The sequence below is a fragment of the Muntiacus reevesi genome, chromosome 5 (genome assembly GCF_963930625.1).
Source record: "Muntiacus reevesi chromosome 5, mMunRee1.1, whole genome shotgun sequence".
Taxonomy (NCBI): Eukaryota; Metazoa; Chordata; class Mammalia; order Artiodactyla; family Cervidae; genus Muntiacus; species Muntiacus reevesi.
The window spans coordinates 79,305,235-79,319,614 of record NC_089253.1 but is presented as its reverse complement, the minus strand read 5'-3'; the positions used below and the strand labels follow the sequence as shown (position 1 = coordinate 79,319,614).

At 37.0% G+C, this 14,380-nt stretch overlaps 1 protein-coding gene across 1 annotated transcript in view; it reads left to right on the top strand.

The window, feature by feature from the left end:
• The window catches only part of CATSPERE (catsper channel auxiliary subunit epsilon), a 134,745-nt gene that overhangs the window by 38,063 nt on the left and 82,302 nt on the right, over positions 1–14,380 (top strand). The window contains exon 6 of the mRNA XM_065937129.1: positions 1,979–2,003. Coding sequence (XP_065793201.1) covers positions 1,979–2,003 — 25 coding nt within the window. The remainder of the gene's footprint in view (positions 1–1,978; positions 2,004–14,380) is intronic.

The following is a 14,380-nucleotide window of genomic DNA, read 5'->3' as shown; positions in this document are numbered from 1 at the left end:
ATTTGAAGAAGCAGTCACCACTTCCAGACATCATAGACTGACCTCACTAAGAAAAGACCTCCACCTGTGGTTGTGCATGCTGGCGCATGCTGTGACCACCCTCTAGTGGTATGGGGTGTCATGTGCAGGGGCATGTGCTGGCTCTGGATCCGGTGGGGTACAATGTCTCATCAGCTCAGCCCACTAAGGTCCAGAACATTGACAGTTGCTGGTGTTTACCAAATGCTGCAGGGTGTCCACAGTGACTGCAAGGGCTATCATAGTCCTTAGCAGTGCCTCCAGGTACAGTAGGTAGGGACCAGAACAGGCAGTAGTGGTGGCTCAAGCCAGGACTCTGTGCATCCTCAGCTTCAGGGGTTGGTTTTAGGTGCCTGTGTGCTGACAGGGGATGTTTTTTACAAACTTCATACTTTTTGAACTTTGGACATATCCGCCTATCAAGATTTTTAGTACTTAGTTTGAGTAGCTTTCTCCTATATCAGATTGAACATATGAAATATTATTTTCATCATATGGTTTTAGGAACTTACTACATGTGCATTTACTGATTCCCAAGACATCTTCATTTTATTTTGTACTTAATAATATACTCAGCACTATGCACAAAGGAAACACAATCCTGAGTGATTGATTTTTAGAGATTATGTGATTTTAAAAATAACATCTATCTCTAAAGTGAAAAATTACTTTCTAAAAACCATATAAATAAACATACAAGTAAATTTGCTTCTTTCAGAAAATTTACACTGAAAGGCCATAGATGAAACATTTGGAATGCTAACTGATAAATTTTGTCTTAACTTAAAGTAAAACATGTAAACTCTATAGACTTTTTTTTTTTTTTTTTGGCCATGCCATGTGGCATGCAGGATCTTAGTTCCTGGAGCACGGATTGAACCTGTGCCCCCTGTAGTGGAAACAGGGAGTCTTAAACCACTGGGCCATCAGGGAAGTCCCTAAACTATGGACTTTTTAATGTGCATTGATCATGTCAAATTAGCGTACAGTATTATTCAGGAAGAAGTATATAGATTCATGCCCCTCAACGAAAATTATATTTAATTATGGACATGAGCTTTTTTAAAAAAAATATTTAACATTTAATCATTTATGTGTCCATGATGGAATATAATGGCTCCCCAGGTGGCTTAGTGAGTAAAGAACCCACCTGTCATTGCAGGAGATGTAAGAGACACAGGTTAGACCCCTGGGTTGGGAAGAGCCCCTGGAGGAGGGCATGGCAACCCAGTATTCTTGCCTGGAGAATCCCCATGGAGAGAGGAGCCTGACAGGCTTCAGTCCACAGGGTCACAAAGAGTTGGACACGACTGAAGTGACTTACACACAGTGGAATATAAACAGAATATTCTTACTCTTTGGGAGAAAAGTTATGACCAACCTAGACAGCATATTAAAAAGTAGAGACGTTACTTTGCCAACAAAGGTCTGTCTAGTCAAGACTATGGTTTTTCTAGTAGTCATGTTTGGATGTGAGAGTTGGACTACAAAGAAAGCTGAGCGCCGAAGAATTGATGCTTTTGAACTGTGGTGCTGGAGAAGACTCTTGAGAGTCCCTTGGACTGCATGGGGATCCAACCAGTCCATCCTAAAGCAGATCAGTTCTGGGTGTTCACTGGAAGGACTGATGTTGAAGCTGAAACTCCAATACTTTGGCCACGTGATGTGAAGAGCTGATTCATTTGAAAAGCTCCTGATGCTGGGAAAGATTGAAGGAGGGAGGAGAAGGGGACCACAGAGGATGAGATGGTTGGGTGGTATCACTGACTCAATGGACATGAGTTTGAGTAAACTCCGGGAATTGGTGATGGACAGGGAGGCCTGGTATGCCACACTCCATGGGGTCACAAAGAGTCAGACACGACTAAGCAACTGAACTGAACTGATGTTGAAAGTAGATTATTTAACTGAATATTTAGGATGCTGTTTACTGAAATATGATTTCTCTTTTTCCCAACAGAAATTTTGTTCACAATTTAACCCAGGTAAAACTTTTTTAAGTTTTTGTATACTTCTTCACATATTACCACTATATTATTTCTCTCTTCCATATTTACCAGAAAAAGACTTTTCAAAACTAATTTTCAACAAAATTTACTTAGAGCAGAGGTTACTCAAGGTATGGTCTAAGATCCCCTAGGTCTTCACAGGCCTTTTGAGGAGGTCCACGAGGTCTACATTTTTCCAACTATATATCTGAATAGACCCCCCCATATACTTCCACCAGAATACCATATACCAACAGCTTGAATGTAGAAGCACTGATGATAATCCAACTGTCTCTTATTAAGCCAAATATTAAAGAGATTTTACAATGTAAAACAACCATTCTTCTTACTATTCTTTATCTTGGAAAATATTTATTTTTACTTACTATTTATTTTACTTACTTACTATTCTTTATCATGGAAAATAATTATTTTTTTCATAAACATGTTGCCATTTTCTACTCCAGGGAATCTTCCTGACTCAGGGATCAAACCCGTATTTCCTGTGTCTCCTGCACTGGCAGGTGGGTTCTTTACCACTAAGCCACAGAGGAAGTCCCCATAAACATGTTAGTTAATATTAATATATAATGGGTTTATTGTAGATGTTAAAATAAATTAATAAATATTCTTAAATAGTCTCAACTCTGTTATATGATAATAAATATTGTTAGGGCTAACTGACATAAAACAAAAACTCTGAGATTCTCAATAATTTTCAAGCCTATGAAGGAATCTTTGAGATCTAAAAATTTTGACATGTGGGTTAGAGGCTGATTTTAAGTATGACAGAGAGATGTATTCCAAAATTTGAAAACTGAAATAAGGTGGTAATATTTGGATATTAAAGCTCCATAAATATTTTCATTTTTTCAAAGCAGTGATATAATGGAAAGAAGAGGCAGAATAATAATAATAAATAAAACTTCCTGTATTCGATCAAGATAGTTGAATGAGCTCATGTGTCCATATGTATCCCTACCCCAATCCCAACTGATATTATAGGATTATTTACTAAAGCTATAACAATGCAAAAAGAAGAAAGTATTATCAGTAGATAAGGAATTTTAAGATATAAAATAGAAACTTCTAAAAGTAAAATTTTTATTATAGACCCAAATAATGCAGAATAGCCTCCATCTTACTCAAAACATATAGAAACGCCTTTACAAAATATGTGTGTGCATAATATCAGTGCAGATTTTTACATTAATATTGGTATATGTGCATGTATAGAATGTAAAAGCAATTAAAGGAATTTCCTAGTTGTCACAAGTCACTAAAGAACTAAAATCCAGAGTTAGATAAGGTTGAATTCTAGAGTAAGGTTATTATATAAAATATAAGCCCTGGTAGACAAAGGGTGATGTTTTAACATGTGTATGAGAATAGAAAATGAATTTTCCAACATATGGGAGAATGAGATGCTGAAATTAACCTCCTTACATGAAGCTAGGATTTATTAAATATCTGTAAAATGAAAACTAGTAAAACTCCACTCTCTGGCTAATTGCAAATAAATGATGATACACCCTTTTGGGGACTGTAAACAGACAAGGAGTTACCTTCACAGAGTTTCAGGTGGATGTCCAAGTTAAACTGCCCTCAAGAGGTTGGAGAACCTAGAGCCAAGTAGTAAACTCAAAAATGCAAAACACATAGGTGAAACACATAGGGCGTAGGCAGAATTGATTATAAAATTCATTTCATAACCAAGAGTGTCTAAGACTCTCTTAGAAAACAAACCCTCTGAAAATAATCTCAAAATAAAAGGTATAAACCACAGGAAAAGACATACTGCCTGGAATATATACATATAAACTGCAGAAAGTTTATACTTTCAAAACTAAAGATGAGGAACATTTGAAAGATTATTAAATCCATACTTTGTTTGCTCAAAAGATAAAACAAGGGAAAGAAACAAGAACAAGGGTTATTTGTAACTATACAACATTGAAGAGCATCCTATATAAATGTCTTATGATGAAGAAATAGGCATCTAAAAATAAAAGTTCAGGTTAAACAGAAGACTAAATACAGTTGAAAAAACTGCAGAATTAGTTTTGCAGAATGGAAATCATGCAGAATGTAGAACATAAAAATTAAAAGATGAAAAAGAGTTAATAGACACAGAGGATAGACCAAGACAGTTTGTCATAAATATGATAGGAGTTCCAAAAGGGAAGAAAAAGAATTGGAGAATTCTTTTTCTCCAATAATTATGTAGAATTCTCCAGGGCTTCCCTGATAGCTCAGTTGGTAAAGAATCCATCTGCAATATAGGGGACCCCAGTTTGATTCCTGGGTCAGGAAGATCCACTGGAGAAGAGAGAGGCTACCCACTCCAGTATTCTTGGACTTCCCTTGTGGCTCAGCTGGTAAAGAATCTGCCTGCAATGTGGGAGACTTAGGTTTGATCCCTGGGTTGGGAAGATCCCCTGGAGAAGGGAAAGACTACCCACTCCAGTATTCTGGCATGGAGGATTCCATGGACTGTATAGTCCATGGGTCGCAAAGAGTGGGACATGACTGAGTGACTTTCACTTTCACTTACAGAGTTTTCTCCACAGTTGAAGACATGAGTTCTCAGACTGAAAAACTGAAGTACCAGATGCAGTAAATAATGAGCAAATGAACTATTTAATATGCTAATACATCTAAATAAGCATTGACAGTCAAATATTTAAATAATGACTGATTTTTTAACAAAATGAAGTTAAAATAGTAGCTAACAAAAATAAAAAATGAAGGAGAATTTGGGTTTGCAATGTCATATCCTTATACATATTCAACATGAGGATACTGATTAGCTTATATTAAATATGCCAGGAAAAAATTTAGGAACATTCATTGAAGTAATAGAAACAAGTCCATAATTTTTAAAAAGTAGAGTTCTGGAAGAATTTTTAAAATGCTAACAATTCAATCGGAGATAATAAAAAAGAAAAAGAGAAATTAAAACAGAATATAGAGACACAAAAATAAGATTTAAGAAATAATTTAAATGAATTCAGTAATCAAATGTGACTGGATTAAAATCATCTACTAAATGACAGAAATCCCATAAATCTGATGTGTATAAAGTTATATAGTTAAAGATTAACACAACTAGGGTGCCCATTCTTGCCACTGTTATTCAACATAATTTTGGAAGTCCTAGCCATAGCAATCAGAGAAGAAAAGAAATAAAAGAAATCCAGATAGGAAAAGAAGAAGTAAAATTCTCACTGTTTGTAGATGACATGATTCTCTACATAGAAAACCTTAAAGATGCCACCAGAAAATTACTAGAGTTAATCAATGAATATTGTAAAGTCACAGGACATAAAATTAATACACAGAAATCCCTTGCATTCCTATACACTAATGATGAAATATCAGAAAGAGAAATGAAGGAAACAATCCCATTCACCATTACAACAGAGGGATGGGATGGGGAGGGAGGTGAGAGGGGCATTCAGGATGGGGAACACATGTAAATCCATGGCTGATTCGTATCAATGTATGGCAAAAAACCACTACAATATTGTAAAGTAATTAGCCTCCAACTAATATAAATAAATGGAAAAAAAAAGAATAAAATACTTAGTAAATTTACCTAAAGAAACAAAAGACCTGTATACAAAAAACTATAAGACCCTACTGAACGATATCATCTTTTTAAGATGTCTGTTAAAGATAACACAAACAGATAGAGATATATACCATGTTATTGGATTGGAAGAATCAATACAGTGAAAATGAGTATACTATCCAAAGCAATCTATAGATTCAATGCAATCCTTATCAAACTACCAGTGGTATTTTTCACAGAACTAGAAAGAATAATTTCACAATTCGTATGGAAACACAAAAGACCTGAATAACCAAAGCAATCTTGAGAAAGAAGAATGGAACTGGAGAAATCAACCTTCCTGATTTCAGACTATACTGCAAAGCTACAGTCATCAAGATAGCATGGTACTGTTACAAAAACAGAATTATAGACCAATGAAACAAGATAGAAAGCCCGGAGATAAATCCATACACCTATGGGCACCTTATCTTTGACAGAGGAGGCAAAAATATACGATGGAGAAAAGACAGTTTCTTTGATAAGTAGTGCTGGGAAAACTGATCAGCTGTGTGTAAAAGAATGGAATTAGAACAATTCCTAACACCATACATATAAATAAAATGGATTAAAAACATAAATGTAAGACCAGAAACTTTAAAACTGTTACAGGAAAACATAGGAAGAACACTCTTTGACATAAATCACAGCAAGATCCTCTATGACCCATCTCCTAGAGTAATGGAAATAAAAACAAAAATAAACAAATGGGACCTAATTAAACTTAAAAGCTTCTGCACAATGAAGGAAACTATAAGCAAAGTGAAAAGACAATCCTCAGAATGGGAGAAAATAAAGCAAATAAAACAACTGACAAAGAATTAATCTCTAAAATATACAAACAGCACAGGCAGCTCAATACCAGAAAAACAAACAACCCAATCAAAAAGTGGGCAGAAGACCGAAACAGACATTTCTCCAAAGAAGACATACAGATGGCTAATAGATGAAAAGATGTTCAATATCACTCATTATTAGAGAAATGCAAAGCAAAACTACAATGAGCTATCATCTCACACTGGTCAGAATGACCATCATCAAAAAGTCTACAAACAGTAAATACTGCAGAGAGTGTGGAGAAAAAGGAACCCTCTTGCACTGTTGGTGGGAATGCAAATTGATATAGCCAGTATGGAGAGTCCTTAAAAAACTAGGAATAAAACTACCATATGACCCAGCAATCCCATTACTGGGCGTATACCCTGAGGAAACCATAATTGAAAAAGACCCATGTATCCCAACGTCCACTGGAGCATTATTTACAACAGCTAGAACATAGAAGCAACCTAGATGTTATCTACAGATGAATGGACAAAGAAGTTTTGGTACATATACACAATGGAATATTACTCAGCTATAAAAAGGAATGCAGTTGAGTCAGTTCTAATGAGGTTAATGAACCTAAAGCCTGTTATACAGAGTGAAGTAAGTCAGAAAGATAAAGACAAATATGGAATCTAGAAAGAAGATAGTACTGATGATTCTACTTGCAGGACAGCAAAGGAGATGCAGATATAAAGAATGAACTTTTGGACACAGTGGGGAAGGGGAGGGTGGGATGATTTAAGAGAACAGCACTGAAACATATGCATTGCCTTATGTAAAATAGATTCCCAGTGGGAATTTGCTGTATTATGACACAGGGAACCCAAAGCTGGTGTTTTGTAACAACTTAGAGGGGTTGGGATAGAGAAGAGGTGGGAGGGAGGTTCAAGAGGGAGGGGACCTATGTTTACCTGATTCATCTTAATGCATGGCAGAAGCCATCACAAAACTATAAAGAAATTATCCTCTAATAAAAATATTTATTTCCCAAATAACTAATAATAAGTGTTATAAATTATGAAATATTTATAACTCAATTAAATCAGGAATTGGACAGATATGCTGATAATCAGCACTATTGTTTAATACTGTCTTGAACATAATAATGTAATAAGACAAGAAAAAGAAATTACAATATTATAAATTTTTAATAGCAATACAGGCTATAAAATACTTAATAAACATAACAAGACACAGAACCTGTATCAAGAACCACTCTCAAGTTTGGTTGAATGGATTTTAAAAAGATCATATTTTTACGTTTCTAACTGGAATTCAGAGTCCAATTTTTCATTGAAAAATATCTTAAAATTAATATAGAATAATATAGTATAATCTATGTTCCTAGAAGAAAATGAAAATGGAATTCTTTCTTATACCACATACAAAAGAAAAAAATTTCAATTGGCATATGAGACTAATGGAAAGCAAAAAAATATTTGGAGAGTTGGCAAAATCTTGTAGCTCTACTATATGGAAACGAGGAAAATCTTATTCAAGTCTGGAAACCAGAGTCTATGAATAAAAGTCATAATTGAAAATGTGAAAATAAAAAACTTTCTTACAAAAGTACCATAAACAAAGTTAGTTTAAACAATGAATAATTATGAAAAATTATACAGCATAGATCGCACTACACAGCTAACATCCTTAGTGTTCAAGAGAAACAGTGGGGCATAAATTTTGAGAAATGATCCTGCATTATCTCATACACACTCTATAATCTAGCAATTCTACTCCTAAGTATATACTCAAGAGAAACTCTTGCATTCACCCATCAAGAGACATTTTCAAAAAAAAGGTCATAGTAAAAAAAAAAAAAAGTCATAGTAGAACTTCTCATAAAATTCATCCATCCCAAACAGAAAGAAACCAAATGCCCATTAACAGGAGAATGGAAAAATTGTGGTATTTTCCCATGATGGAATATTAATAGTAATGAAAATGAATGAGCTCAGTTATGAGCAATAACATGAATAAATTCTAGTTACATAATATTGAAGGAAAAAAACAGCGGGTCCAGAGAGTTATCTGATCAAGTTTCAAAAACTATCATATTAATGAAAAATAAACACGGAACTCAGAAAAGTGAGTACCTCTCTGGGCAGAAATAGGGAACCAGAGAAGGAAGAAATGTATAGGTAAATGAAAGATATTTGTAAGCTAGGTCTTGCGTTGGATGCTGGATTCCTGGTTTGGATTTTACTGATATAAAATTTAAGTGCATAAAAGAGGGTCATACCAATAATGATAGTAACTCATGGTCTGAGGATTGTGATTATTCTGTGTCTGTGTTGTTTAATCACTAAGTCATTTCAGACTCTTTGCAACCCCATGGACTGCAGCATGCCAGGCTTTCCTGTCCTTCACTATCCCCCAGAGTTTGCTCAAAGTCACATCCATTGAGTCAGTGATGCCATCCAACCACCTCATCTTCTGTCACCCTCTTCTTCTGCCCTCACTCTTTCCCAGCACCAGTGTCTTTTGCAATGAGTCGACTCTTTGTGTCAGGTGGCCAGAGTACTGGAGTTTCCGTTTCAGCATTAATCCTTCCAATGAATATTCAGGGTTGTTTTCCTTTAGGATTGAGTGGTTTGATCTCCTGGCAGCCCAACGGACTCTCAAGAGAGAATAGCATTGAAACAAGTATACTATCAAGGGTGAAACAGATCACCAGCCCAGGTTGGATGCACGAGACAAGTGCTCAGGGCTGGTGCACTGGGAAGACCCAGACGGATGGGATAGGGTGGGAGGTGGGAGGGGGGATCAGGATGGGGAACACATGTAAATCCATGGCTGTGCAAAAACCACTACAATATTGTAAAGTAATTAGCCTCCAACTAATAAAAATAAGTGAAAAAAAAAAGTCTTCTCCAACACCACAGTTTGAAATCATCAATTCTTTGATGCACAACCTTCTTCATGGTCTAGCTCTCACATCCATATATGACTACTGGAAAAACCATAGCTTGGACCATATGGACCTTTGTTGACAAAGTGATGTTTCCACTTTTCAATACACTGTCTAGGTTTGTCACAGTTTTTTCTTCCAAGGAGTGTCTTTTAATTTCATGGCTGCAGTCTCCATCTGCAATGATTTGGGAAAACAAGAAAATGAAATCTGCCACTGTTTCTATTTTCTCCCCTTCTATTATAAGTGGTGGGACCAGATGCTATGATCTTACTTTTTGAAATGTTGAGTTTTAAGCCAGCTTTTTCACTCTCCTCTTTCACCTTCATTTAAGCTGTTTGGTTCCTCTTCACTTTCCACCCTTAGGGTAGTATCATCTGCATATCTGAGCTTATTGATACTTCTCCCTGCAATCTTGATTCCAGCTTGTGCTTTATCCAGCCCAGCATTTCCCCTGATGTACTCTGCATATAAGTTAAATAAGCAGGGTGACACAGCCTTGAAATACTCCTTTCCCAATTTTGAACCAGTCAGTTGTTCCATGTCTGGCTCTAACTATTGCTTCTTGACGCACATACAGGTTTTGCAGAAGGTGGGTAAAGTGATCTGGTATTCCCATCTCTTTCAGAATTTTCCACAGTTTATTGTGATCCACACAGTCAAAGGCTTTAGCATAGTCAATGATGCAGAAGTAGATATTTTTCTGGAATTATCTTGTTTTTTCTGTGATACAACATTGCTGGCAGTTTGATCTCTGGCTCCTCTGCCTTTTTAAATCCAGCTTGTACATCTGGAAGTTCTCAGTTCGAATACTGTTTTAGCCTAGCATGAAGGATTTTGAGCATTGCCTTGCTGGCATGTGAAATGAGTGCAATTGTGGGGTAGTTTGAACATTCTTTGGCATTGACTTTCTTTGGGATTGGAATTTTCAACTATAAATTGGCACTCACCAAGGGCATTGCCAATGATTGAAAAACAAAGGCGTTTTCCATTTGCCTCTATGGAGATTGAACCCCATGCTGCTGCAGCTTTTGACTTTCCACAACCCCTGAGGGAGTTCAGGGTGGAGTTAGGCACTCTGTGCTCCAGGGAATCTGGTGGGACAGGTCTTTAGACAGTTGGATATTTTTATGAACAGATTTTATGATCTCCATCCTTGAATCTCCTCATATCTAGAGAAGCACTAAATCCCTTCAAGGTGAAATCAGACCCTCATGACTAACAAAAAAACCTTTTGTAAAATGAGTGCTTCATGATATTGAACCCCCCCTTCACTAAAACCTTATATATTGGCCTTTCCCCACTGCCACTTTGAAGCAGTCTCTCAGAACTGCCTGAGATGCTGTCTTCTGGGCTGCAGTCCTCATTTTGCCAAGTTGTACATCTCTTTTAGTCAACAGAATGAAAACTGACCTTTTCCAGTCCTGTGGCCACTGCTGAGTTGTCCAAATTTACTGACATATTGAGTGCAGCACCAAAAGCATCATGTTTTAGGATTTGAAATAGCTCAGCTAGAATTCCATCACTTCCACATTACTAGCTTTGTTTGTAGTAATGTTTCCTAAGGCCCACTTGATTTCAATTCCAGGATGTCCAGCTCTAGGTGAGTGACTATTGTGGTTACCTGGGTCCATCTGGGTCTATCATGGTTATCTGGGTCATTAAGACTTTTGTACAGTTCTTGTGTGTATTCTTGACACCTCTTCTTAATCTCATCAGCTTCTGTTAGGTCCATACCGTTTCTGTCCTTTATTGTTCCCATCTTTGCATGAAATGTTCCCTTGGTATCTCTAATTTTCTTGAAAAGATCTCTAGTCTTTCCTGTTCTGTTGTCTTCCTCTATTTCTTTGCATTGTTCACTTAAGGCTTCCTTATATTTCCTTGCTATTCTGTGGAACTCTGCATTCAGTTGGATATATCTTCCTCTTTCTCCTCTCCTTTGCCTTTCACTTATCTTCTTTCCTCAGCTATTTGTAAGGCCTCCTCATACAACTATTTTGTCTTCTTGCATTTCTTTTTCTTTGGGATGGTTACAGTCACTGCCTCTTATACAGTGTTACAAACCTCCATCTGTAGTTCTTCAGGCACTCTGTTTATCAGGTCTAATCCCTTGAATCTATTTATCACTTGCACTGTATAATCGTTAGAGATTTGATTTAGGTCATACATTAATGGCCTAATGGCTTTCCCTTCTTTCTCCAATTTAAGTCTGAATTTGGCCAATAAAAAGCTCATAATCTGAGCCACAGTCAGCTCCAGGTCTTGTTTTTGCTGACTGTATAGAGCTTTTCCATCTTCAGCTGCAAAGAATATAATCAATCCAATTTTGGTGTTGACCATCTGGTGATGTCCACGTGTAGAGTTGTCTCTTGTGTTGTTGGAAGATGGTGTTTGCTATGATCAGTGTGTTCTCTTGGCAAAAGTCTGTTAGCCTTTTTCCTGCTTCATTTTGTACTCCAAGGTCAAACTGTGTGTTACTGCAGGTACCTCTTGACTTCTTTGCATTCCAGTCCCCCGTGATGAAAAGGACATCTTTTTTTGGTGTTAGTTCTAGAAGGTCTTGTAGGTCTTCATAGAACCATTTGACTTCATCTTCTTTGGCATTAATAGTTGTGGCATAGACTTGGTTTACTGTGATATTGAATGGTCTGCCTTGGAAACAAACCGAGATCATTCTGCTATTTTTGAGATTGCACCCAAGAACTGCATTTCAGACTCTTGTTGACTGTGAGGGCCACTCCGTTTCTCTCCTGGATTGTTGCCCATACAAGTAGATACAATGGTCATCTGAATTAAATTTGCCCATTCCCATCCATTATGGTTCACTGATTCCTAAAATGTCGATGTTCACTCTTGCCATCTCCTGCTTGACCACATCCAACTTACCTTGATTCATGGACCTAACATTCCATGTTCCTATACAATATTGCTCTTTACAGCATCAGACTTTACTTTCACCACCAGTCACATTCACAACTGTGCGTTGTTACTGCTTTGGCCCAGCCTCTTCATTCCTTCTAGAGCTATTTCTCCACTCTTCCCCAGTAGCATATTAGACACTCCTACTGAACCGGAGCGGGGTTGGGGAGCTTATCTTCCTGTGTCATATCTTTTTGCCTTTTCATATTGTTGGTAGAGTTCTCAAAGCAAGAATAATGAAGTGGTTTGCCATTCCTTTCTCCAGTGGATCACATATGTAAAGTCCAAACAAAACAAAGAACTCTTACAAATGATAAGAAAATGCTAAGTGCCAATAGAAGAATGTAAAAAAAAAAAAAAACTATGTACACAAAAGCAAATCTAACAAACATGAAAATATGCTGAAATTCTCTTCATCAGGAAAATTCAAATTAAATTAACATTGAAACATCACACTAGTAAAACCTGAACAAGAGAAAGTTACTATTTCTAGAGGGAATCTAGGCCAAAGAGTTCAACTCAAACTTTGCTGGTGGAAAATGTGAAGAGTTAGAGCCTTATTCACATTTTTGGAGAGCAATGCAGAAACATATATTAAAATATAAGATATATATATATATATATATATATATATATATATACACACACACCTTTGGGTCAATAATCCTACTCCTGGGAATCTACTCCACAGAATTATTAATAAAACCTCTACTATATACTGCTGTATGGAAAATGATCTATATTTTGTAGCATTGTAATGTGATAAAGCAAACTAAAACTGGAGCCACAGTAAATCTCCATTATTATAGAAATTGATCTGTAAATTACAGTATAACTATATCATAGAATATTGTCCAGGCATTATGAGTTGACACTGGAGAAATTCAATGATGTATTCAGTTCAGCTCAGTTGCTCAGTCATGTCTGACTCTTTGCGACCCCATGAACTGTAGCACGCCAGGCCTCCCTGTCCATCACCAACTCCCAGAGTCCACCCAAACCCATGTCCATTGAGTTGGTGATGCCATCCAATCATCTCATCCTCTGTCGTCCTCTTCTCCTCTTGCCCTCAATCTTTCCCAGCATCAGAGTCTTTTCAAATGAGTCAGCTCTTCACATCAGGTGGCCAAAGTATTGGAGTTTCAGCTTCAACGTCAGTCCTTCCAGTGAACACACAGGACTGATCTCCTTGAGGATGGACTGGTTGGATCTCCTTGCAGTCCAAGGGACTCTCAAGAGTCTTCTCCGACGCCACAGTTCATCAGTTCTTCAGCACTCAGCTTTCTTTATAGTCCAACTCTCACATCCATACATGACCACTGGAAAAACCATAGCCTTGACCAACGGTGTATATTTGAGTGAAAAAAAAAGAATGTGGAAAGTGTGTATAATGTGATCCAGTTCTTTTTTAAAAGAACATGTTAAGATGCCTCTTTTTAAAAATACATGTATACATGTGTTTGTATAAATCTCTGCAAATTCATAGCATGGAGAAAAATGGGGGAAAATAAATACTAGTTGTTAAATTATGTAGGTTGAGAGAAGGTAGTAAAGGGAAGAAAAGGGAGGGAAGGAGGGAGAGAAGGAAAAGGGGTGGGAGAAAGAGAGGAAAGAAGGAAGGGCAGCAATATATGGGAATAATAAAGAATCTAAGGCAAACAAAAGTGTTTTCATGTGTACACACATATGTCTATGCAACTACCTCACAGATCAAGATGTAGAAGATATAGAATGTTCCTTAGGTTAAAAACTTCTACAAATTAGTAAATAAAAGACTAATAATCCATTGGGGCTTTCCTGGTGGCTCAGCAGTTTAGGAATCCACCTGCCAATGAAGGAGATTCAGGTTCAGTCCCTGGGTTGGGAAGATCCTCTGGAGAAGGAAATGGCAACCCACTCCAGTATTCTTGCCTTGGAAATCCCGTGGGCAGAGAACCCTGGCAGCATACAGTCATGGGGTCACAAAGAGTCAGGCATGACTTAGTGTCTAAACAACCACCATCACAACAACCCAACAGAAAATGAGCAAAGGAAATGAACAGATAGTTCACCAGACAGGAAAAAGAAATAGAACATGAATATATGGAAAGATGCTCAAACTTTCTC